Source organism: Mesocricetus auratus, unplaced genomic scaffold (assembly GCF_017639785.1).
Source record: "Mesocricetus auratus isolate SY011 unplaced genomic scaffold, BCM_Maur_2.0 Super-Scaffold_100020, whole genome shotgun sequence".
Taxonomy (NCBI): Eukaryota; Metazoa; Chordata; class Mammalia; order Rodentia; family Cricetidae; genus Mesocricetus; species Mesocricetus auratus.
This window is the reverse complement of record NW_024429201.1, coordinates 6,929,748-6,955,475: the sequence shown is the minus strand read 5'-3', so window position 1 is coordinate 6,955,475 and position 25,728 is coordinate 6,929,748. Positions and strand designations below refer to the sequence as shown.

General features: G+C 36.1%; 1 protein-coding gene across 3 annotated transcripts in view; it reads right to left on the bottom strand.

The window, feature by feature from the left end:
- Positions 1-2,547: 2,547 nt before the first annotated feature.
- The window catches only part of Ddx4 (DEAD-box helicase 4), a 54,842-nt gene continuing 31,661 nt past the window's right edge, over positions 2,548-25,728 (bottom strand). For 2 of the 3 annotated variants that reach the window (XM_040729083.1, XM_040729081.1), the window contains exons 8-22: positions 25,185-25,286; positions 24,295-24,375; positions 23,775-23,816; positions 21,549-21,596; positions 21,410-21,454; positions 21,069-21,211; positions 20,134-20,286; positions 17,511-17,665; positions 16,338-16,467; positions 14,596-14,762; positions 6,617-6,762; positions 5,299-5,398; positions 4,249-4,519; positions 4,014-4,127; positions 2,548-3,242 (exon numbers count right to left, since the gene is read on the bottom strand). In XM_040729083.1, coding sequence (XP_040585017.1) covers positions 3,156-3,242; positions 4,014-4,127; positions 4,249-4,519; positions 5,299-5,398; positions 6,617-6,762; positions 14,596-14,762; positions 16,338-16,467; positions 17,511-17,665; positions 20,134-20,286; positions 21,069-21,211; positions 21,410-21,454; positions 21,549-21,596; positions 23,775-23,816; positions 24,295-24,375; positions 25,185-25,286 — 1,784 coding nt within the window. In that variant the 3' untranslated portion in view covers positions 2,548-3,155. The remainder of the gene's footprint in view (positions 3,243-4,013; positions 4,128-4,248; positions 4,520-5,298; positions 5,399-6,616; positions 6,763-14,595; positions 14,763-16,337; positions 16,468-17,510; positions 17,666-20,133; positions 20,287-21,068; positions 21,212-21,409; positions 21,455-21,548; positions 21,597-23,774; positions 23,817-24,294; positions 24,376-25,184; positions 25,287-25,728) is intronic. The other variant, XM_040729082.1, reaches the window with a different exon arrangement.

Genomic DNA, 25,728 nt, shown 5'->3' with positions numbered 1-25,728 from the left:
GAAATCCAGAGAATTATCAGGTCATATTCAAAATTCAAATCAAATTCAAAAATCTAGAAAGGAAATGGATAATTTCCAGGATAGATATCACTTACCAAAATTAAATCAAGAACAGATAAACAATTTAAATATACCTATAATCCCTAATGAAATAGAAGCAGTCACCAAAAGTCCCCCAACCAAAAAAAGCCGAGGGCCAGATGGCTTCAGTGCAGAATTCTACCAGAAATTCTACCAGAAATTCAAAGAACAGCTAATTCTCCTCAAAGTATTCTACACAATAGAATCAGAAGGGTCATTGCCAAACTCTTTTTATGAGGTTTCAATAACCTTGGTACCCAAGTCACACAAAGACAAAAACTAAGAAAGAACTACAGATCAATATCCCTCATGAACATTGATGCAAAAATACTCAATAAAATAATGGTAAATCGAAGAATCCAAGAACACATCAGAAAAATCATCCACCATGATCAAGTAGGTTTCATCCCAGGGATGCAGGGATGGTTCAACATATGAAAATCCATCAATGTAATCCACCATATAAAAAAAATAAGAAAAATCACATAATCATCTCACTAGATGCTGAAAAACCCTTTGACAAAATCCAACACCCTTCACCATAAAGGTCTTGGAGAGATCAGGAATAACAGGAACATATCTAAACATAATAAAAGCAATATACAGCAAACCAACACCCAACATCAAACTAAATGGAGAGAAACAACGAGATTCCTCTAAAAACATGAATAAGACAAGGCTGTCCACTCTGCATACCTCCTCTTCAATATCGTACTTGAAGTTCTTGCTAGAGCAATAAGACAACAAAAGAAGATCAAGGGGATACAAATTGGAAAAAATGTCAAACTTTCACTATTTGCAGATGATATGATCATTTGCATAAGTGACCCAAAAGATTCTACCAGTAACTCCTACAGCTGATAAACTCCTTCAATAAAGTGGCAGGATACAAGATCAACTAAAAAAATCAGCTGACCTGAACAATGGGAAACTCATGGACCCCAGAATGATAGCTGGAAAACCAGTATAGGACTGTTCCAGACCTCCTGAATGAGGATGTCAGTTTGGAGGCCTGGCTAATCTATGGGGCCTCTGGTAGTGGATAAGTATTTATCCCTAGTACATGAATAGACTTCAGGAGCCCACTCCACATAGAGGGATACTCTCTCAGCCTAGACACATGGGGGAGGGTCTAAGCCCTGCTCCAAATGATATGACAGACTTTGAAGATCCCCCATGGAAGACCTCGCCTTCCCTGGGAAGCAGAAAGGGGATGGAATGGGGAGTTGGTGGGGGACAGGAGAGGAGGGGAGGGAAAGTGAGCTGTGATTGACATGTGAAGCAAACTTGTTTTTAATTTAAAGAACAGAAAAAAACTGCTATTATAAACAAGTCTTACAGAATTTTATTTCCCAGTCATAGAAAATTTTAAGGAAATTAAACCTATACCTAGAGATGAAAATTAACATAGGAAGATTCACAGTTAGTGATGTTGGTGAATTATGCATGCTTTGCAGCTTTAATTTTGACTTGAAGATGCTATTTATAGTAATTTTACAAATTAAGCAAAATCGGAAACTTTGGAAGCAATCACAATAGGTATGACTGAGTAAATGAAATAGAGACAAGCATTTACTATGAATGCTCTTTGCAAATATATATTAGAAAATTAAAATACAGATGTTAAAAATAATGCAAACATCTTCATTCATTTAGTCTTTCACAGAAGTGAGGTTATGAAGTAAACGTTTTCCAGGTTTTCATTAGTTTATGCCCCACTTGAGGTGTCCATGCATGGTGTTGTATTCCTATATATTCACACATAACAAACCATCCACTGATAATCAAGTGGTCAGTTATGTATTTCCCTGTCTAGTTTTCATTCTTTTTCTATAGGCTCAATACATTTTTCCCTTCTATTCCTTCTTTATGAGCTTCAAGTCAACTTTTTTTTTTTTTGGTTTTACGACACAGAGTTTCTCTGTATTGTTTTGGAGGCTGTCGGTCCAGCCAGGCCTCGAACTCACAGAGATCCACCTGCCTCTGCCTCCCCAGCGCTGGGATTAAAGGCGTGCACCACCACTGCCCGCCTCAAGTCACCTTTAATTCCTCAATCAAAAGATTTTTTTAATTCTGTATTTTGTAGCCTGAGCTACTTTACATTAGCATACAGCATAGTGGATATCTTCATGGCATTTTTAAAAGCTTATGTGGAATTATTTAATATGGCATAGGGTAGGTAAATTCAAGATACATAATGACTGAAAATGACAGGCTTCTTTCTGTTACCAACTTTAAAATACAAATAAAAATTATGATAAAACTAAAGCACTGTATTTGATAAGTGGTTTAGATTCTAAGACTGATTTTCAATACTATATCTTGGTATTAATGGATGTTACACATTAATATTTGATTTGTTTACAACTTCTTGCTCACTGCATTGTTTCAAGAAACAAATTTTCCAAACGTGAGAGCCAGAAACTGTAATATGCCACAAAATAATGAAAAACACTGTTGGAAAACTTAGGGGGAAATGTGTTTCATCTTTTATTTCCAAGGAAAATCTGTATATTATAAAAGCAAACATTTGTCATACCACCAAGTACAGAGCTCACATTGCAAACTGAACCATTTTCATTACATGTCTGATGATATAAAAATCAAGTAACTCTGAAAGGCCTCAGTCTCCACTGTTTCATGAAAATCATATTATCACATTACACCAACACACTATTCTTTTAAAGGATCAAGTAGAAATTAGACCCAATAATTAACCAAAAATACCTCAGATCGTATTGCTTGTTTTATAGGATCATAAACACTATACTAAGACTTGCACTTGGACATGAAACATGTCTTAACTTTCTGAAGAATATACTAGAAATAAGAAACATTTAGAATGCTTTAATATTTCCAGTTAACACCATTTGTATCAGTAACTGCAATGTTGTAACTTTCAGCATCTCACATAACTGGTCAATGTAGTTGGTTATTTTTAAGGGTCGGGAGTAAGAACAGAAGAACAGGAGATATAAGAATATCAGGTTTCACACTTCTGTTAAAAATTTAAAAATAAAAACTGTTTTCTTCTCTGCATCAAAACTATCAGACTTGAAGTATGTTTGTTTGCTTTAATCCCATGACTCATCATCGACTGGATTGGGAGCTTGTGAAGAAGAAATTCCCGCTGTACTCAGAGTGTTCTTGCCCTGAAAATTCTTTTTAAAAAAGAAAGAAAAATGAAAGACACAAGTTATGACACCCTAATGTTACATTACGTTGTCTGAACTGATAGCAGAGACTCACACTTTTTCTATCCTGACTACCCCAAGCATGCAATGACTTTCTTATAAAATGATTCTCTAGAAAAAAAGGTCCATACAAACCTGTAAAGCCTAAACTGCACAAAATAACTCAAGAAAATGACTTTTTAAGCCATAAAGTTTTAGAGAGCAGAAAAATTTAGCATAAAACTTCAAGAAAGCATAAATGTTTATTAGAAACACTCTGTTAGGCTGGGCAGTGGTGGCACACTCAGGAAACAGAGACAAGGGGATCTCTGTTCTCTGTAAGTTTGAGGCCAGCCTGGTCTACAGAGCAAGTTCCAGGCCAGCCATGGATATACAAAGAAACCCTGTCTTCAAAAACACTCCTATATATAAAGGAAAAAACCTGGAATGTTATTAAGACTTGTAGCTACACAGTTCTAGCATTTTCTTAATAATGTGGTCAAAATGAAAGAATTATGCAGAAAGTTCAGAAGATCCTAACAAATACCAGCAAAAAGGAATTGGGGTGTTCAACTATAAACCTCAAATACATACATACATGCATACATATATACATGTGTTGGTGATATATATTATGTATTTATATTATATATGACAGATAATTAAATAGCTTTAAATTAATGAATAGTATTACTTCATGAATCAAGCACATTTTCAAAGAGTAATTAGAAATAAATTTATCAATGTTTCTCAACTAACCTTCCTAGTGTCAACAGATGCAAACACAGTTCCTCTTGTGCTATTATTGAAGCCAGGAGGTACATATGTACTAAAGGCAATTTCTTCTAACCATGCAGGAACATCCTGTTGAGCCTTGAGAAAATAAAAACTTCTTATGCAACATGAAATCTCAAAAACTGTAAAAGATGTCTCAACAACAAAGAACTATTCTATTTTAAGTATTTAAAGTTAAAAAAACATTTGTTTAACTTACGTCTGATAGTACTTTAACTAGAGGTTGTGCTAAATGATTATCAGATTCAGTATCAAAAAAAGAAATTGCTCTGCCAGTATTTCCACAACGCCCAGTACGCCCAATTCGATGAACATATTCATCAATGGTAGAAGGAAGATCAAAATTGATAACATGTTGAACATTTTCAATGTCAAGCCCTCTGGCAGCTACTGAAGTAGCAACAAGAACTGGGCACTTTCCACAGCGAAAATCTCCAAGAGCTTGCTCTCTCTCCCTCTGTTCCCGATCACTTAAAAAAAAACATGTTTGTTTGTATTAGAGCCACTTTTGAGGAAGTTATTAAAATTCATCAAGCAGTATATTTCAAAAAGTAAAAAATGGCAGCACATATTAATGCCCACTATGTGAGCATGTACTATAGTAACCCATCCTCAGCCACCACTCTATCCTCAGTCTTCAGTTACAACAACTACCCCTATTAGCAAATGTAATACAAGACAGCTAACAGGACCAGAATATAAATCTCAGTAACAGAAGAGTAATTTCTAGTCTAAGCAAAAGAATATATCTCTACTTGATTAGAATTATTGCTCAAAAATATTCTTAAAGTACAAGTCCAGAATTCTACATATTCAAAATTATTTTAGTTCTAACAAATTACCAATAAAGTGGTATTAATGTGCCTTTTTTTAGCATTTCAACTTCAAAAAAAAGGTCAAGCATCAAAAAGATAAATTCATCATAAGAAACATTTAAATTTAAGAACCAGAGATCTTAAGGACCGCTCTTGACAAGTTCCATTCATGAAGAGTTTAAGTCAGACTTTTAGCTTGCCTGTCCCTACTTAGTTCCTATAAAAACAAAGAATGAAAGGCTAGGAATCAGCCAATAAAGATGCTTGTCTCCAAGTCTAACAAATTGAATTCTATCTCTGAAACTCATACAGAAAGATAGAACTAATTCCAAAAAGTTATCCTCTGACCTCCACATGTATACAGTACTGGCATACACACAAGAACAAATACTAAAACAATACATTAAAAAAAGAACGAAGAATAATGTACTCACCCATGAATACTTGTGGTTGATATTTTTTCTTGACAAAGAAAAGTTGCAATGAAATCTGCTTTTTTCTTGGTTTCAACAAAAACCATAGTTCTTTCATCACCTACAAAACAACAAAATTGTTAATGAAACAAAATAGAAGAAGGCCATGTTAGAGCAAGAAACGTGTCTCATCTACAACTGTCTCACTAGAAGCTGGTATGGAAAGAGTTAGTGTTTCCTCAATGAATAGATGTCAAGAAAAAAGACAACTGTTCCTATTAGAGGGATTAAAGGTAAGTGTGCCTTCTTTTCTTAAGCAAATATACAATTGCCTGCTATCTCTTAATAATTTCAAATTTGTCTCAGTCTCTTTTGCCTCACCATTTCTTACTCTATAAATGCCTGTTACTTCCAAAAATAATCCAACCTTTCATTCTGCTCAGATGAGTTAAGGCATTTACACTAATGACATCTGACCCTGGGCTGCTAACATCTTAATTAAAACCCTTTCATTCCCAGAACATGATACAAAGTTAAATGCTGGCTTTATCTCAAGGCTTAACTCATTAAGCAGTATTTACTTGTAAGATTAAAGTACACTGGCATAGATTATTCTATACAGGAGATAACTATAAAATGTTGAAAAAGAAAGATGGTAAGATCATCGATAGCCTTAACAGAATAATTTTTGCTGCTCATGACTACTCATATCTCCCTGTCAGCTCACTTCATCTATGACAAACATTTAGTCATGAAGCCCCTGGTCTCATTGTGGGGAAGCATGTAATACATATTAAGTTCTAAAACCAATAGCAAAAATAGTAAGACCTAGAGTTTACTTCTGTTTTCATCACTGTTGAATTGCTATGAAGAGACACCATGACCAAGGCAACATTTATAAAAGATTTAATTCGGGGCTTGCTTACAAGTTTCTGAGGGTTAGTCCATTATAATGGCAGGGGCATGACTGCCTCGAACTCAGAAGCCACATGCCTGAGCTTCATGAAAGCTGGCATTTCACATCTGTTCTCTCATGTACAGAGTGAAGAATTACCTTTCAACACAGCAACAGTGATAAAAACATGAGTTATATACACTTCTGCTGAAATATATTTTAGCCGAGTGGTATTAAACTAAGTCTCAAATGCCTTCTATAATCAACTTTTGTGAGACAAAGGAATATTTCTACATACTTTATACCAAAACTAAGTCATAGTCATCTATAAAAGATTTACAGAAAAGAATAAGATTAAAAGTTACACAAAACAATTGTAATTTTTAAAAATTAGTGATATTTTAAAACTTAAAATGACAAAATAATTATATTAAAATAAGTTACCTATGTTTCGGAGAATCTCAACAAGTTTTTCTCTTTTTGAATACTGGCCAACTTGAAGAATGGCCTGCTGAACATCTCTGCAAGCTCCTCCCACTTGTCCAACAGCAACAAACAAGTAATTTGACTTTAAAAACTCTCCAGCCAACCTTAAAAAAGAAAGTATTACTCCTTAGCTTATCCTTGTCCACTTGTGCTCCTGATATTTCAGTCCTGTGAAGGTAATGTCATTAACTAGACAGCAGCACAAACAGTGATAAGTCTTATGCCACCCAAGTATTATTTTCAAAGATCAGGGCAAAATGTTAAGACTTTAAAAATATATAATTAGTAACAAAAACATTTGTGCCAAACTATGGACACAGGAAGTTCCAGTGAATTTTCTGTTGATGCAAAATTATATAAAACATTGTTTATAACAATAAAAATGTGAACTACAATGCTGACTACTAGCAAGAAGAGTTTTTTTAAAAATGGAACTGCAGGGGGATCTAGGGATATAGCTAAATTGGTAGAATGCTGCTTTACCGTGTACAAAGCCCTGGGTTTGATTACCAGCACCACATATAAACCAGGTAGTGGTGGTGCATACCTGTAATCTCAGCACTCTGTAGGTAGTGGCAAGAAAATATCTAGAAATTCAATATCACCCTTACCTACACAGCAAGCTGGAGGTCAGTGTGGGCTATAGGAGACCCTGTCTCAGTAGAGGGAGAGAGGGAAGAGGAGGGGGAGAAGGAAAGAGGGAGGGGTGGATTGAAATGTAAACCTAAAGCACAAATTCTATTATAATCTCAATACTTACGAATACTTGATATTGCTCAGATTTGTTTTCTGAAATATTATTTAAGTTACTCTTCTTTAAATAAACATTTATGAATACACCAGATTACAGGAATGTTTTTCATGTCACAATACAGGGCCATGAAAATGAGGTTGTGTAAAGCTGCTCCCAAAGCTGACACACAATAATTTAATCAGCATGCACTTGACAGGCACCTGTTTTACACCCCCCCCCCACACACACACAAACAGCTCTGTGGGGACACTGCCAATTAAGGTAACTGAGCTTCTAGGGTTAAGAAGGGAGAGCACACGTTTTTAGTAAATTCTACCCTCTTGTGTAGGTAGCAGTCCCTTCCTTTCTAGTTGTTTCCTTGAATGTAACAAAATAGCTGAGGCTCAGCATACCCAGAATCTAGGCAAGTTACTGCTTCTTCTTGCTCAGTATCTATTCTCTTGCCATAAAACCAGTTTTTTCTTAGTTTCCTCCAATTTTTTAAAAAAGATTTAAGATATTATTACCTCAATTCCCCCCCTTCCCTTTCCTCCTTCCAAGCCCGCTACCTTGCTGTCTTTTAAATTTATGGCCTCTTCTTAATTGCTGTTACATAATGTATATTCTTTCCTAAATTCAACCTAATCAGTCTATGTGAAATTACTTTTCTGCATATGTTTTGAGAAGGTTGTTTTTAATATGCCTCCTTCAAGAATTAATACTCTCTTCTCCCAGGCAACTGAAATTCTTACTTTCTGTCACCCCTGCACTTGCTTAAGCATTCATGTACATGGTATTGGGAGCACAATGAATACATGGATATCAGCCTCAAATAGGACAAAGTTATTACATTTTTAAAATTCAGTATTAGAATAGTTACCATTTACTGCACAGATAGCAAACCCCAATAAATGCACAATGCTTTCTACAGTGTCTTCCATGACAGACATGAGCACAAAAATGAATGAAATGAAGTCTGTGTAGAAGAGCCTTTAAAACTTTTAGACTTGCTCATAGAAGGAATAAGGAAGGAATCTTAGGTTTGAGTAATTTTTAAGTAATTGTCAGTCTGAATACTTTTCAAAGACAGAAATTAAAGAAATGCAAAGGATGAATTACCATGATTCAAAGTATTTTGGCTTTAAGAGACTATGATACATTAGTTCAGATAAGATAGAATTAAAATGGAAAGTAGGTTCAATTTTGGACCTCAACAAGAGTCACTAACTTGTTTATAAGAAAAAATTACTCAACCAAAATTAAATATAAAGTCTACAGCTGACATAAGAAAACACTGAGGGGGAAAAAAACCCTCAACAAATGGTGCTGGGAAAACAGGATAACCAGTCACATGTAGAACACTGAAATTAAACATGCCTCTCTCACCTTGAACAGAAATCAATTCAACACAATCAAAGACCTAAAACTCTGAAATTACCAGAAGAAAGGCAAACAACTCAATATACTGGTACAAGCAACAAAACAATTTCCAAAATGTGACTCCAATATCCCAGGGAACAAAACCAAGAATTGGTAAAGATGGGAATTGCATTAAAGAGCAGCTGCACAGCAAAGGCGCAATCAACAGAATAAAGAGGTAACACACAGAATGAGAGAAAAATCTGCAGCTATTCATTTGACAGAAATACTACTCAGAATTTAAAAGAACTCAAAATCACACCTAAAGAACAAACAATCCAATCAAAATATGGACAAATAAGCAGGTACTTTTGAGAAGTAAAAACAGCTAATAAAATATGAAAATGCAAAGTATCTTTAGACATCATGGAATTAAAAAAAACAACAACCAACTAACAACAAATTCTGGCAAGAATGTGGGAGGAAAAACCCACATTCATTAGAATATAAGCAGCAAAGCCTCCATGGAAAACAGTACACAGTTCTCAAAAAAGCATCACACATGGGTAGTTATCTGAAAAGTGAAGTCAGCATTCAAAAGAGACACCTGAATACCCATGTTTGTTCAGTGTTGAATTATTCACAGTACCCAGTATTTGGAATCAGCTGAACTCTTCATCAATAGCTGGGTTTTTTGAACATGACACACAACACAATACAGTAGTATCAAACATAAAAATCAAATCATGTCATTTGCAGAAAAATGGATAGAACTGCTAAGCAAAATAAGTCAGATAGAGAAATATAGGCATCCTCACGTAGCTTTTTGTGTATCTGGAAAGTTAAAATTAAAAAGGACTCCATCGATGGGAAGCAGGAACAAGAGGGTCATTGGAGCCTATTGGCTACCAGCCTGGCTCTAAGTTCAACAGGAAAATCTGAGGATCTGAGTTCAGATCTCCAGCATCAATCAGTATCTTGCCACAGCAGCATGAATCTGCAATTCCAGATCTGGTGGCAGTAAGAGAAGCTGTCTTAAACCACAAAATGGAAAGCAAGAGAGAAAGATACTCATCTATGACCTCAACATGCATGTCCTATCTATCTATACAAACTTAGTACATACCACACACATAAGAAAAGTACAAAAATTAAATTATAAAGAAAAGGACTAGACAGAGAAAGCCCAACAGGTAAAATTTTAAAGTGTGCAGTGATATGCTTCCTTCAAAAGCAATCAATTACCTAAGGAAACCCCCAGTTTCCATTATGAAAAACCTCATTTTGAATTGTTAATCAATGGAGTCCTGGAAACTCACTAAACAGTATAGGCTATTACTATTGCCCTTGGTGGCCTCCCAGAACTGAAGTCAAGTCACTATGGCTGAAGACATCAACTTCAAACATGGGATGTGTGAAAAATCAAGCTAGATATGACCTAGAAACCTCCTCCCTAAGGATTAGCTCTCACAGGCAAGGTGCCATGCAAGCTGTCACAGGAGAAAAGGAAAAAAATGCTTTCATGGTCTGAATAGGAATGGCCCCCATAAGCTCATAATTTTGATACTTGCTTCCCAGTTAGAACTGTTTGGGAAGGACTATTGTTGGAATAGGTGTGGCCTTGTTGGGAGAGGTACATTACTTAGGGTGGGCTTTGAGGTTTCAAAAGCTCATACCAGGCCTAACTGTCTCTCTCTGACTCCTGCTTACACACATCAGGATACAAACAAGCCCTTAGCTACTGCTCCAGCACCATGCCTGCCTGCCAGCCATCACCCTCCCCACATGATGGTCATGGACTCACCCTCTGAAACTGTAAGCAAGCCCCCCAATTAAATGCTTTCTTTAAAAGTTGCCTTGGTCATAGTGTTTCATCTCAGCAATAGAATGGCAACTAAGATAGAAGTTCGTACCAGAAAGTACATATTGCTTGTTGGTAGAATGTGAGCTTCAGGGATTTGAACTAGGTAATCAGCTGACGGTTGTTAAGTGGAAGGCTTAATGAAGCATGGAAAACAATAATGCTTCGGAGCAGTGTGGGTAGTGGAGGCCCACCCAGCTCAAGAGGTTTCAAACAATAGCAACTGTCCTAGAGATAATTCCTGGGATACTTTGGCAAGAAAAAATGAAAAAAAAAAAACCAGAGGCTAAATTGAAGAATTTTGGACTAATAGCATTGGCAGAGGAAATTTCAAGACAGCCTAGTATTGACTGTATCATGTGGTTATTAGTGATCACTCTTAAGGAGATCTACAATGAAAGAGCAAGTGGGTGGGGAGAAATTTAAAAAATGTGCAATTTGAGGAGAAAAACACCACCAGGGTATGTAATATTGGAGTCCATTGCTGTACTCAAGGAGAAGAGAAATTTAAAGAAAGGCCTAATATTGAATGGAACAAAGGGACTGGTGCCCTCAGGGCAAGACCCCATTCAGTTGGACACAAACCTCAGTAATGACCAGCACTGCAAGATTATCAGCAGAGGTACAATCGTGGCACTTATATCCTGAGGGTAACCAACAGCTATCTAACTGGACTTAAAGTCCATTCAATAAGATTCAGACCTTTCAAACTACAGATAACTGTTTGTGGAATGCTTAGCCCAACTGATAAATCTACAAAATAACTCTTACACCTAAGGTTCAGGGAACATTGCAAAAAAAGAGGTAGAAAGAATCTAAGACAAGGAACCTTCTGATGTCTGAATCTGTATGTGTGAAGGAAGCTACCCTGCGAAATCTCAACAATATGGTTGCCTAAACAAGATCCTAACAATGATACCATCAGCTGACCTGCCAATGTAGATGGGGAACTCTGACAAGTCCCACCCACAGATGAAAAGTGCCCTGACCAGCAGGGCACAATGGAGGTCAAGTCCACGGGAACCTGGAATGGTGGAACAAGAGGTACAAAGAACTGATAGCAAGACAAAGACAGACCTTCTGATCAAGCTGCATTTATTGAGGGACTCATACAAGCTTATATAGAGGAATGTGGCATTGGCCATGGAGCAGAGGTTGTTAGACTGGAGACACTAAGAATAGGGGCGGGGGGAGCTGTTAGGAGTAGGGAAAGTTTGATATGCGAGAGAGCAGGAGATTTCACCAGGGAGTGTAGGTGTTAGTGAAGCATTGTTAAGCAACGGGTTATCTCTATGGCACTGGGCCATTTGTGGGAAGGCACCTGAGTTTTGGGATGTGCCCTGGGGTAAGAAGTAGATTCAGTGGCCTGGTCCCCAACAGAAAAGCTACAGGCAATTAATGACTGCTAACAGGAGAACCAGTCTTTCCCAAGGATGAGTTCCTATTGCTTATCCAATACTAAGTGGCCAGCCCTAATACTTATACATATGAACAACTCCAAGTGGATTTAACAGGTTGATTATATATTAATTCATGTGTGTGTGAGAGAGAGAGTATTAAGGAGAGGCAGAATATATATATATATACATATATATATATATATATAATTATTAAAGAAGAAGAGGCCCTGAATTTGAGTGAGTAGGAATACAGGAGTTGTTAAGGGCAAAAGAGGGAGAATCATGCAAATATAGTATGCATTTATCAATTTAAATTTTTTTTTGGTTTTTTTTTTGAGACAAAGTTTCTCTGTATTGTTTTGGAGCCTGTCCTGGAACTCGCTCGGTAGACCAGGCTGGTCTTGAACTCACAGAGATCCCCCTGCCTCTGCCTCCCAAGTGCTGGGATTAAAGGCGTTCACCACCAACACCTGGCCAATTTTAATATTTTTTAAATATAAAAAATCTAGAAACAAAATACAAACAAATTAAAGTCAAGAGATCTTCCGTTTACCCTGTATATCCAAGGTTAATAATCTAACAACTCAGCCTGGCGGTGGTGGCGCACGCCTTTAATCCCAGCACTCGGGAGGCAGAGGCAGGCGGATCTTTGTGCGTTCGAGGCCAGGCTGGACCGATAGCCTCCGAAACAATACAGAGAAACCCTGTCTCGTAAAAACCAAAAAAAAAAAAAAAAATCTAACAACTCATTAAAGATCAATACTACTATTGACAGTAGTACACATGACAGTAGTATATCATTTTGAGTGGTCAACCAACATAATACTTTCCTATGTTAAAGAAAATCTAAAGAGAGGCAGCAGCAGACTATTATCTGTTAACTGGTTAGGTTAACATCTACTTACTATCAACACTGACAGGAATGCAGACACCCCATTTCAAATTTAAGATTCAATGCACTCACTAACATTTTGGGTGGCTGAGCAAATTGTTTAGTAGTTACAAGCATTCCTGGACCTTCAGCAAACCCAGGTGACTACTAGCACCCACATGGTGGTTCACAACCACCTGGAACTCATTCCACTCCCCGTCTTCTGATCTCCTCAGGCACTGCATACATAGGGTACAGACACACAGACAAAAATCCACATTCACAGAACAAATTTTAGGAAAGAAATGAGTATCTCAAGTTCCACTAAGAAACTGATCTAATGCTCTATGACTTAGTTCTTAAATTTTCTATGAAAAGTTTTGATCATACAAATAAAACAAATCAGTGGCCAATGTCAAGCCTAAACCAAGGACTGTGGAGTTCAATACATGAGCACAGAATCCCACATAATATTTTGTGAGACCAGAGATCAACTATGCCTAAAAGAAATAGGGCTATATTTTAGGATCCACATATTACATTATATATTGCACTTCTCAGAAGCTTTAAGCCTAAGAAACTGTGTTTTCTGTGGAAAGGATAGCCCATGAACCACCTTAGAGGTAACTTTTTATGAGAAGATGCCACCACACAACACAACAGTAACTCCTTGAAACATGGGTCTTTGTACATCATATAAAGTGTACAAGGCAGAGTGGATCATCCACATCACTCCCTCAATAATCAATCTACTTAGGAAATCTGTGCTTCCTGACATCTTCTTTAGATGGAGAGGAATAGTGTTCTTAGTTCTCAAAGAGAACAGTTTCACCAGACAAAAGAGCAAGAATTCTACTGAATCATAAGCTACTGGCATTGCCTAAACACTTTAGGCTCCCAATGACAAGTACAGGACTAGTTGGTAGAAGAAGCTGCCATCTGTGAAGGATGCATCATCCTAATCTCTGAATTCATAAGACCACAGGATACACGGATGATTCTCAAGTATCTGTCAATAACTGGTATATATGAACTTTCTACCAAAACCCAATTCTCCGCCTATACATCAGGATTAAAATAAGGTACAGTGAGAATAACTTCATTCAGTAAACAATTATTGATTTCCAGCTATACACACAAGGAGGGGGTTGTGATGATAATGCAAAATCAAGAAAGGAATAAAAGTTGAAAAGATGAGAAAAGCAGCAAACTTTACACATACTTTTGTACTATACATGCAAATCTCTTTTTAAAAGCAACTCAAGTATCTGAAACCAGAATATCCACATTGCTTTCATTTAGTATACAGCAATGTTATTCTGTATATGTGTACCTGCATGTGTGCTCACATACCCACACATGTGCATGCTTCTGTGTGTGCAGTTGTGCAAGTAGAGGCCAGAGGTCAATCTTATTTTCTGAGACATGGTTTCTTACTGAAATCTGGGACCTGATTTCAGGCTAAACTGTCTGGCTGGTGAGTTCTAGGGATCTGCCTGCTCAGCACTGGAGTATCAAGCTGCCACCATGCCCAGCTGTGTACATATGTGCTGGAGATTAAACTCAGGTCTTTGTACTTACATAATGAGACTGTGTCACCTGTCATACAACTATGGCTGGTTTCAAACTCTGTCTCCTGAGTGGTAGGACTAAAGGCATATACCACGATGTGCACCATTAATTATTTTTAAGACAGAAAGACAAAATATTTACCTCTGAATTTCTTCTGGAAAAGTTGCACTGAATAAAAGGGTTTGGCGTTGTTCCTTTGATGGCATTCCTGGGCAAGAAATTAACTTCTTCATTTCTGGTCCAAAACCCATATCCAACATTCGATCAGCTTCATCCAAAACTAAGTACTTGACTTGTTTGAGACCAATCTTTAAGGATATTTTCAAAGACAAGAACAGAAAATGCATACTGGCTTATAGTAAACTAAAATACACTCCACAATTTCAACTGTTAAAGTATTCTTATGGGCTATGCTGGCTAGTTTTATATCAACTTGAACACAAACTACAATCATTTGGGATAGGAACCTCAGTTTTTAAAAAATGGATGATTTATGTGGGAAGGCCCAGTTCACAGTGTATGGTACTGCCTCTGGTCTGGTATCCTGGGTTGCTATAAGGAAGCAGGTTGAATAAGTCATGAGGAACAAGCAAGCCTTGGTAAGCAGCATTCCTCCATGGCCTCTGCTTCAATTTCCTGCCCCCATGTTCCTGTGATTACCTGAGTTCCTGCCCTGATTTCCTTCAATAACAACTGTGATGTTGAACCCTTTCCTACCCAAGTTGGTTTTGATTGTGGTGTTTTATCACATCAATAGAAATCTTACCTAGCACAGGGAAAATCAAGGCATACAATGATAATTGTACTAATATATTTTATCTAAACTTTTTTGTTTGGTTTTTTGAGATCTGCTTCTGTCTCTCAAGTGCTACAATTAAAAGGCATGCAGCACCTGCTCAGCCTGACCTAAACATTTACTACTCTATAAAATATTTCATAAATTAAGTTAAAAAAACTAAAATATCTACAGCAATACTTTACCCTACAACTTCTTGCAATTAACCAAATATTCTATTATCTCCAATATTTAACCTATTAGGCACTAGCCATATGTAGTTTGAAACATAAAAACTGAAATTATTTTTTATTATTTAAAAACATAAGTAGCAAGATATAGTTAATAGTTATACTGTACAATATGGATTCATACTGTATTTATTATATGATTAAATCAAACTATTTAATGTAAGAAAATAAAATCTAACAACATGAAATAAATTGGAGATGGGGTCTGACTGTGTAGGTCTGCCTGTCCTGGAACTACAAGTGACTACTACCACAAAATGGTTAGTTAAGAATTTAATAAACATCTTTTTTAAAGGTATCCTTATAAAAAAAGAACATGCTTTAAGTACCTCCTTTAGAGAACACAAGATAGTCTATCACAGTTCAGTAACATGAACTTAAAGTATTAAGAGATATAATTAACTGGGTACGAGATTCCCAAATGAATATCTAGCCATAAAAATCTCTTCTTAAAAGGCCTGAAAATTAACATGCTTTAAAACAAAAGACAAAATTATTGATGTCCCAAGGAATGTGTCTTAGTAAACTGTTTCACCAAAACACATATGAAACTATATACAAGTATTTAATGTATTTTCTTCCATATAACAAAGTATTACTGAATCAGATCCAAATTCTAACACTATCATTTACTAGAGCTAACTAGGAGATTTTTTAAGTGTTAATCTCACTGAGTTATTTTCCCAGGTATAAAATGGAAAATAATCCTGTTGGGATTATCTTGACAATTATGAAAATGACTTCATGGCCCCTGATACAAGCAGAAACAGTGCTTTAGGAAATACATATTTCCTATTCCCTTCCTTTCCTATAGAACACCCATAAGTTTACCACACCATCACCTTTCTGAGGCTTACCTTCTCTTTACCTATAATATCCATCAGCCTCCCTGGAGTAGCACACAGTATATTACAGCCTTGTACTATCTGTCGGATTGAATGCCCAAACTGGGTTCCCCCATATATGACAACAGCTCTTACACAAGTCCTATAGATAAGACAAATGTCATTTTCCAGTTATTTTGGAAGTTATACACTTGGTTTGAACACTTTATGAAATAAGACCCATAAAGAAAAAAGATTCAACTATCTAAAATGCTAAATTCCATTGAGAAAGGAAACTTTATAATGTTGAAAAGCAAACAAAACAAATAGGAAGGACTACTTTGCAATTTGTCTGATTAAACAATGGGAAATACCACTATTGTCTTCCTCTCCAATCACCTGCTCACAAAAGAACACAACTGGCTCTTGAGTTCTCCCTTAGTGCCTGTACAGCACTCTCAAGTACTATGTAAGCTGGCCAGCAGGGAGGAAGCCTCCCAGTCAGTACCTACTTGGTTCCTCTATGGCCTGAGACCAAAGTATGTAGTGTTTTCCATAATTTTTGTACATTTTACTCTAATGTAACCAGACCTATACTGCAGGACATTTAGGTATTTTTCAGCCCTTTACCATAGCAATATGACAACATCCAAATACAAATATTCATCTATGAATACAGATATTATCTAAATGTATCAAGCTCACTTTTTGTTTCTGAAAAATGTTTCCAAGTTGTCCTCTGACCTCCATGGCACACGCATGTAATTAATACTAATAAATAATGAGGAAATAACATTAACATATTTTAACTACCAAAAAATCCATGTGTGGTGACATATACCTATAATCTCACTACCTGGGAAACAGGGAGAATTCCAATTTGTGACTAGACTTGGTAACTTAGAAGATCTCATGTCAGAATTTAAAAACTGATGTAACTTAGTGATGGAGTACTCGCCTAGCATGTGCAAGGTACTTTATTCAATCCTTAATATCAGAATAGACAAGATACTATGTATCAAAATTTGTAACATTCTTATTTTATGTTACATAACTTTATTTCTTCTAAAAATAAAACGGATTCTATAAATAAGATTATAAGAAAATATGCTTTACTTATTAAAAATTACATGAGTATATTATGAGTTCTCAAATAACTGAGAAAACTAAGAACTATTTTAAGAGAAGCATTCCAGATGTACTTACCCAAAAGAAAATTTTCTGGCTTCCAAATAAATTTGGTTAATCAGTTCTCGTGTTGGTGCTACAATAATACACTCTGGTTCCTGCAGTTCTTTAAAACGACTGGCAGTTATTCCATCCCGCATCATATGAGCCAAAATAGGCAAAAGAAAAGCTGCCTAGAAGTTAAATTTATTTGCAATATATCATTTTTGTCCTTGCCAAAAGCTAGTCCTATTTAATAGCCTTTAAGATAGCTTTCCATCTTGCTTGTAGAGTTAAGATGAGAGCTTAGTATAACTTTTATTTCAAGGAGTTAACTATGTCTCCACAGTCATGTCATACAACATGTTTGATAAAAATTAATCTAGCTCATTAGTAGTCTTTTAAGAAAATAAACATATCAGGCCAAGCGGTGGTGGCGCACGCCTTTAATCCCAGCACTTGGGAGGCAGAGAAAGGCAGATCTCTGAGTTCAAGGCCGGGCTGGACCGATAGCCTCCAAAACAATACAGAGAAACCCTGTCTCGTAAAAACCAAAAAAAAAAAAAAAAAAAGAAACATATCTATGCATCCTAAAAAGAGTGGCATTAATTATACAGAGGAATATAGAAATAATCTCATGTAAATTACTATGTTTAAAAGTTATTCCACATGAGTCTTTGAGAGAGTAGTAATAAAATTATCACAGGAAATAGTAGTAATATCACAGATTCTCCAAGCATCATACAAATTTGAAAATCATAATTTGGATTATACACCCATTTCCTGAGGAATGCACAAATATAAATTCTTAATGAAGTATTTTCAACTCTAGTTCAAGAATACCTTAAGAGGGCATACCATACCCAAGTTCATCACAAGGATACCATGTAGGTTCAATATAGAAAATTCATAAATATCTAAGAGCTCTACAATGAAAACTTTAATATACTTAAGACTGTCAGAGACGAGTAGAACATTGACAAAATGGCTGAATTACCAAAAGTATCTACAGAGGAAACACAATTACCATCAAAATTTCAATGATATTCTTCACAGAACTAGAAAAATAATTTCCCAAAATTTATATTGAAATAAAGCAACCGAGCAGAAAGAACAATGCTTGTGGCAATATAATACCTATTCTCAAACACAGAGCCATTGTAACAAAATTCATATAGTACTGAAACAAAAGCAGACATGTAAACCAATGTAGAACAGAGAGAAATCCACACAGCTACAGCAACCTAACTTCCTACAAAGGTGTTGAAACATACATTAGAAGACAGGCTGAAAAAGTGACGGTAGAGAAACTGGATATCCACATGTAGAATAATGAAATTAGATCCATTATATGTCACCCTGCACCAAAATGAATTAGAAGCCAGATTGTGGTGGCGCATGCCTTTAATCCCAGCACTCAGGAGGCAGGCGGATCTCTTTGAGTTTGAGACCAGACTGGTCTACAACAGCTAGTTCCAGGACAGCCTCCAAGCACAAGAGAAACCCTGTTTCGAAAAACAAAACAAACAAACAAAAAAGTTCTAATATGAAACCTGGGACTTTGAAACTGCTTTAAGGTTCTGGTAATACAGAAAAACGACCCCAAGAATTCATAACTACATGAAGTTCAAGGCTTCTAAACAGCCTACAGAATGAAGGAAAAAAAATATCTGCCAGCTATACACCAAAAATGAGGGATTATCTAGCAAAAACTTGACATTTTAAGCAAACCCTAAAAGCTTCCAATCAATAAACAGCAATGACCTAAACAGATCCCCAAAAGAATAAAAATGGCTAAAACAAAAGTGTTCAATATCCTTAGCCATCAGAGAAATGCAAATTAAAATTACTTTCAAATTTCATCTCATCCCAGTGAGAATGGCTATCAAGGGAAAAAAATGACCCTTATATTTTAACTGGTGACAATGTGAGCTGGTAGCACCACTACAGAAATAAGTATAGATATTTCTCAAAAAAAAGTAACAAAGAAACAAACAAAACAGCACAACAATTTGAACTATATTACTACTGGATATACATCCTAAGGACTCTAACAAAAACACATAATACGTCTGTTTACTGCTACACTTTCACAACAAATAAACAGGACCAGCCTAGACAGTCATTAATAGATGAACAGATAAAGAAAATGTTTTGATATAAGAAATGGGATTTCATTCAACAATAAATAAAGCTAAACTATGATACTTGCAGGAAGATGGATTCTATTAGAGATAATTATGTTAAGTGAAATGCTCCAGAGTCAGAAAGACAGATACCACATTTTATCTCAAAGTTTAATATAGATTTTGCATGTGAGAGGGAAGGATGAGATCTTAATGGGAACAAGCAGGAGATGAGGAGTGGGCAAATGAATACATAACATGAAGGCGTAAGAAAGGACTGTTTGAAGAGGAAGAGAACAGCAAGAGGGGGAAGAGGAGAGCACAGGAGGGAAATCTAGGAAAGGGATAACAGACTATAGCATACATAGACATATACAACATTCAAGCTAAAAAACAAAGCAAGAAAACAGAAGCACATAAACACTAAGAAAATCCCAAATCAGAAGACCACAAATAATCTAACCAACAGAGGAGATTAAAACTACTTAGGAAACACCAAAGTTTAAAAAAAGAAAAGTTTGGAAAGATTAACTTACAGTCTTCCCAGACCCTGTTTGAGCACAAGCCATCAGATCTCGTCCTGCTAACACAATGGGGATGCTGTATTTCTGCACAGGAGTAAGCTTAGTATAGCCAGCTTTAGCAATGTTGTTATTCAGTGTCTGACACAGATTAGCTTCTTCAAAAGTCTAAATAAAAAAGACAGCAATGATTAAATGACAAATTGGGCCTATCATATACGCACCATTTCACAGACGTATTCCGTTTAGGTGAGCTTTAAACTTTGCATATTAACAAATATGCCCCACTATAAATAACCTATTTTAACGACATAGAAGTATTTCTCATAGACTTTGCTTATAAATATCTTTATCTCCCCTTAAACCCTATGAAATACAAAAAACTCTGCTAAGTAACGAAGGTTCATTGTGAGAATAATTATTAATAGGGAATGGAAGACTTCTGCCATTCTCTATACAAAATTCACTTTCCAGGGTTAGAGAGAAGGCTCACTGGCTGCTCTTCGAAAGGACAGGAGTTCCCAGAACTCACATACAGGCTTACAACCATCTATGTAACTCCGGTTACAGGAACTCTGATGCCCTCTTCTGGCCATCACAGCCACTAAGCAGCCATGTAATGTGCAGACACAGATGTAGGCAAAACAGCCATACACATAAAATCCACTTCCTAAGACCTACTTTTCTCACATAATTAGGATGTGAGCATTTTCATCTCTAAAAGAAAGTAGCCTTTTTAGTAAATTTAAGCAAAGTTCCTAATATAGTACAGGAGTAGAAATGAATTCTAGCACTTTCTCTTTTGATGAAGCAATCCTACTGAGAATGATAGGATTTTCAATGCCTCTCAACTTTCAATCAAGGATCCTAAACACTAAAAGGTAACTTTTATGTTGATAGCAATGTAATTATACCAATATATTTAAATCAATATAAAATAATACACTGACCAAAATTGCTGGTGGTGCATCATGTCCAGATACTTCTACAAGTATAGTATCATATTTATCAAAGTTTATGCCTGTTTGATAATGTGCAAAGATGGAGTCCTCATCCTCTGGTGGAGGAGGGGGTATATATGTCACTTTTGGACCTTGGAATAGAAATGAAAAATATAACTTATATACTAGAAGTACAAACAAGAAAATGACAAAAGTCAAATATAAACCACTATAGAAATCACTACTAAAATTTTTCATTGCTCCAATGTTTTAAATTTAACCATATCTTTGAATATTTTTCACCTTAGTGACATGCAACCTATACTCAGATAATGCAACTGTCAATGTACCTTGAATATCACTGCTTTCTCCTCCTTCAGCTTCTGATTTCCAATCTTAAAGGGCATAAAACCAAAACGATAAATGTTAATTGAGGAGTGAAATGAACAGCACCACAAAGATCAAAACCTTTTCCAAAATCACACTTACTCTTTCCAGAGCCTGTAACTACTTCTTCATTCAAACCTTTGTAACCACCTAGTAAAGAAATTCAGAGTGAGCATCAATTAAGACACAAAGCTGTGCACATCTTTACTCTCACTGTCTTCAAAGAGGACAAGTCTTAGAATAGCAAACATGTTTAAAGTCACTTCTTACAAACCGGTGTTTGAGACTCAGTTAAGAGGCACAGCTCAGTGCTAACAGTGTTCATTGAATGTGCACAAGTCCTTGGCTTTGTCGATCCCCAGCATTAAAAGAAAGGATGAAGAAGAGAGGAATAAGATGGGGAGGGAGGTAGCAAGAAAGAAAATCTCATACGCTTAAAGGTTGTCTGGTATTCAACATGATGGTTTTATATAGATTATAGACTGCACTACCGCTTTTGCTTAAGCCATGAGATCTTTTCCCTGGTCAGCAAGGAAATACTTTTCTAAAAGGAACTAAAACTTAGGCCATCCCCCAGCATGAATGGTTTGCTGTGAGGACTCATATCATAGCCATATTTGAAGTGAAAAAAGGAACATGCTCAACCAAGAAAAAAGAAATATGGGTCAAGTTTTTCAGAGTATCGCCTATTGATGTTAGAGTTTTGACAACACAAGTATTTACCAGAGCAGTTCAGAGACTTATATACAGAAGCTGGTAACTTATGTACTTTCTGCCTAACGTATACCATAACAATATCCAAGAGCCTCTCAGAAAATGGTAAGTGCTTAGTATAAACCATATATGTGTATATATGTGTGTATGTATGTATGTGTGTACATATTTTATACAAAAAGTTGAACACAATGAATTACTCTTAAGAATGAACATCATTCCCAATTTCAAGTTCTCAGAAGTTAGCTAAGCTAGCTTAGCAATCAACCTGACCAGAATAAGGGATGCAGTGTCTTCCTTTCTGATGTGACAAAAGACAGCTCAAGGAAGAGAAGAGTTATTTTGACTGAGAATTCTCAGGTACCATCCATCATGGAAAGAAGCTAAGGCAGCAGGAGCTCCAGGGAGATGCTCCCCCTGCATTCGTAGTGAAGAAGTGAAAAGCAATGAACACTAGTGCTGTTTTATTTGGCTTGGGACCCTAGTCTACAGAACAGTTCTGCACACATTCAGCATGAGTCTTGACACCTAATTAACCCAGTCTAGAAAATCCCTCACAGACATACAACAGGTGTAGCTCACAGGTGGCTGTAGATCTTGTTAAAATGCCAATTAATATCAACTACAGTAAGTTCATTCCTTGTCAACTTGACATTTAAACATATCACCTTTGAGCAACTACTTCCTATCTCTTGTCCCCAGATTCATGGCCAACTCATACAGCAAAATGCTTTCAGTCCAACTTCAAGAGTTCCCATAGGTTTCAACAACTCCTAAATGTTATTTCCAATCCCCCCTTTAGACAAGCTATTAATAAATATCTGTGAGTAATCTGATTAGACTCGATTTTAATAAACTTTTTTCTGTATTGGAAACTGTAAGAAGTCAGGGGCAGATTGTTACTTTGAATGCTTTCAGACTACTGATCACCAAAACTCAAGTAAACTTTTATTGATCTACTTATATGCAAAGTATTTAAGTTTCACACAATATTTAGATATTTATGCCCTGAGGAAAAATCTTTGAGAGGAAAAAATCATTTATTGAACAACTGTTATCCTTCCTTTATTCTTAGATTAAAGGAAAAGTGTATTTTAATAATTTGTACAAATATCTCAATATTTAATATCTGCATGATGTCCCATTTTATGGTTACATTAAATATTTACTGAGGAATTTTAGGTGGTTTTCAGATTTCACTTAATATAAAGAAAATGGTATCCTTATACATATGTTCACAAATACTCTTATCGTATATACAATCTTACAGTGGAACTGCTAGATAAGAAAATAACCTAAAAAATTAAGGAATTCCAATAGGTCATATAAAATTCATACTTATCAGGGGTATAAAACACAAGGACAACCAGGCGGTGGTGGAGCACACTTTTAGTCCCAGCACTTGGGAGGCAGAGGTATGTGGATCTCTGTGAGTTCGAGGCAGGCCTATCTATAAGAGCTAGCTCCAGGACAGCCTCCAAGGTTACACAGAGAAACCCTGTCTCAAAAAAAGCTAACAAACAAACAAACAAAACACAGCAATTACCTTTATCCCAAAGAAAATAAATTTAGATTACAGTAAGTTGAAGTTGACAGAAGTCAGTCACAACTCACCTCGTCCACTCCCACCTCTGCTTTGGAAAGTGTCACCATTACCTGTAAGACATTACATTGCAACACCTTCAGAGAAAGCATGCCTCTGCACTTGCCTTCCCTCAGATACACAGGGAGCAGATGACTGTATTCAGCACAGTCGTTCCTTAGCACTCCTCCTCCCTCCATTTAAACCTTACCCTTCTCCAGGCATTTTTCCCATGGGTTTGCCCACCTCACCTTAAACCATACATCATCTTCCCCTACACCTCAAAAAAATACCTTAGAAGCCAATGCAAGCCTTATTTTTCTTCTTCCAATTAAAGATACTTACCAGCATCTCATACGGTCAGTCAACAACAAAAAAAGACAATTCACAGTGTATCGATTTTCTAAGGGAGGCAAAACTACCTATGTGTTTTTACCGAACGCATAACGAAGATATGGGGGAAATTGTCAGTTTGTCGTAGCATACTTCAACATGCCCTCTTGCTCAAAGCATATAGGAATACTAGTTCTCAGTAACAGTGCCATTTCTCACCTGAATCACTTGCTGCTGGTTTTCTAGAACCAAAAAGTCCACCACCACGCTGTGTCCCCTGATCTTGGTCATATTCACTATCTTTATTTGAAAGAAACAGAATTTGATTATGCTACTTTTAATAAAGTTTTATAACAATTTGTCAAATACCCCCCAAGCCATAGTATTACTGGCTAAAAGATCTGTAAAATAGTATATAGCAAGAATTACAATGTATTTTTTCTAGGTGTCACAAAGTTTCTCTAAAAATTATATACTTCAATTAAAAATAACTTCCTCAAAAATTAATGTTATTTTATAAATAAATTAGGGTCAGTATTATACCTAAGCAAAAGCCTCCCCACCCAAAAAATAGCAATTTAATTGTGCCAAGAAATCACATCATTATATCACTGCTTGTTCACCAAAATACCATCCCTGTTCCCACCATTGCAAATCTACTGTTATCAGCCCTGCCCTGTGCAGACCCTTCAGAATTTTTTAATAGGACAATTTATTCAATTTTATACATTTGTTTAATGAGTATTAGAAGTTTACTGATGTCATTAGTTTCCAATCATTAATCTGACCCTATTAAGAGACACATGCATGCCAACAGTGGCTTCTAAAAACAATACTTTCTAGAAAAATGATGTCTGTAAGAATTTAAAGTAGAAAGCTATATTGGGGAAAGAATATGTGAAGGGGGAGCCCTGAAGAAGACCAACACATGGTACTTTATAAAGATTTGGTAACACAAACTTCTGAACCGTGTTCCAATTTAATTTGTGTCTGCCATTCTACTAAAACGCTCATATAATCTTCATGGTAACTTTGTGCAATAGGGTGTTTTAAAATCATTTCCTTCTTAACAAATGAAGCACATCTTATGCAAGCAATCCACTACTAACTTGGTCTTCCTAGACCAAATCCTCCACGGCAACCTCGGAAACTACCTCTTCCACCTCTTCTGAATGGCCCTGAAGCTTCTGAATCATTTCCATCTTGATAGCCTATATTAAAACACACATAAGAATAGCACAAAATAACAACAAAGAAATCTTGGAGAAAGTGACTAAATGTAACCTTTGTATAATTTAAATGGCTTTAGTGAACACTTAAGGAATTAACAGAGTTAACTTTTCAAAAGTCACAATTGACCTATAAATATAGATATTTCTATAATATAGATATTTCTATAACCAGGGAAAAAAGACATTTTTGAAAAATCAAAAATGAGTAAAAGAAGCATGTTGCTTGAATAGAATACCAAGTTGCCACAACTGCACCATTAGCTGGATTTTTACAATCTCTTACAGAATTAAATAAATCTAAATTTATATTTGTCCTCTATAGCAAATAATAACTGGGCATTGGTGGCACATGTCTTTAATCCCAGCACTCGGGAGGCAGAGGCAGGTAAATGTCTGAGTTTGAGGCCAGTCTGGTCTATAG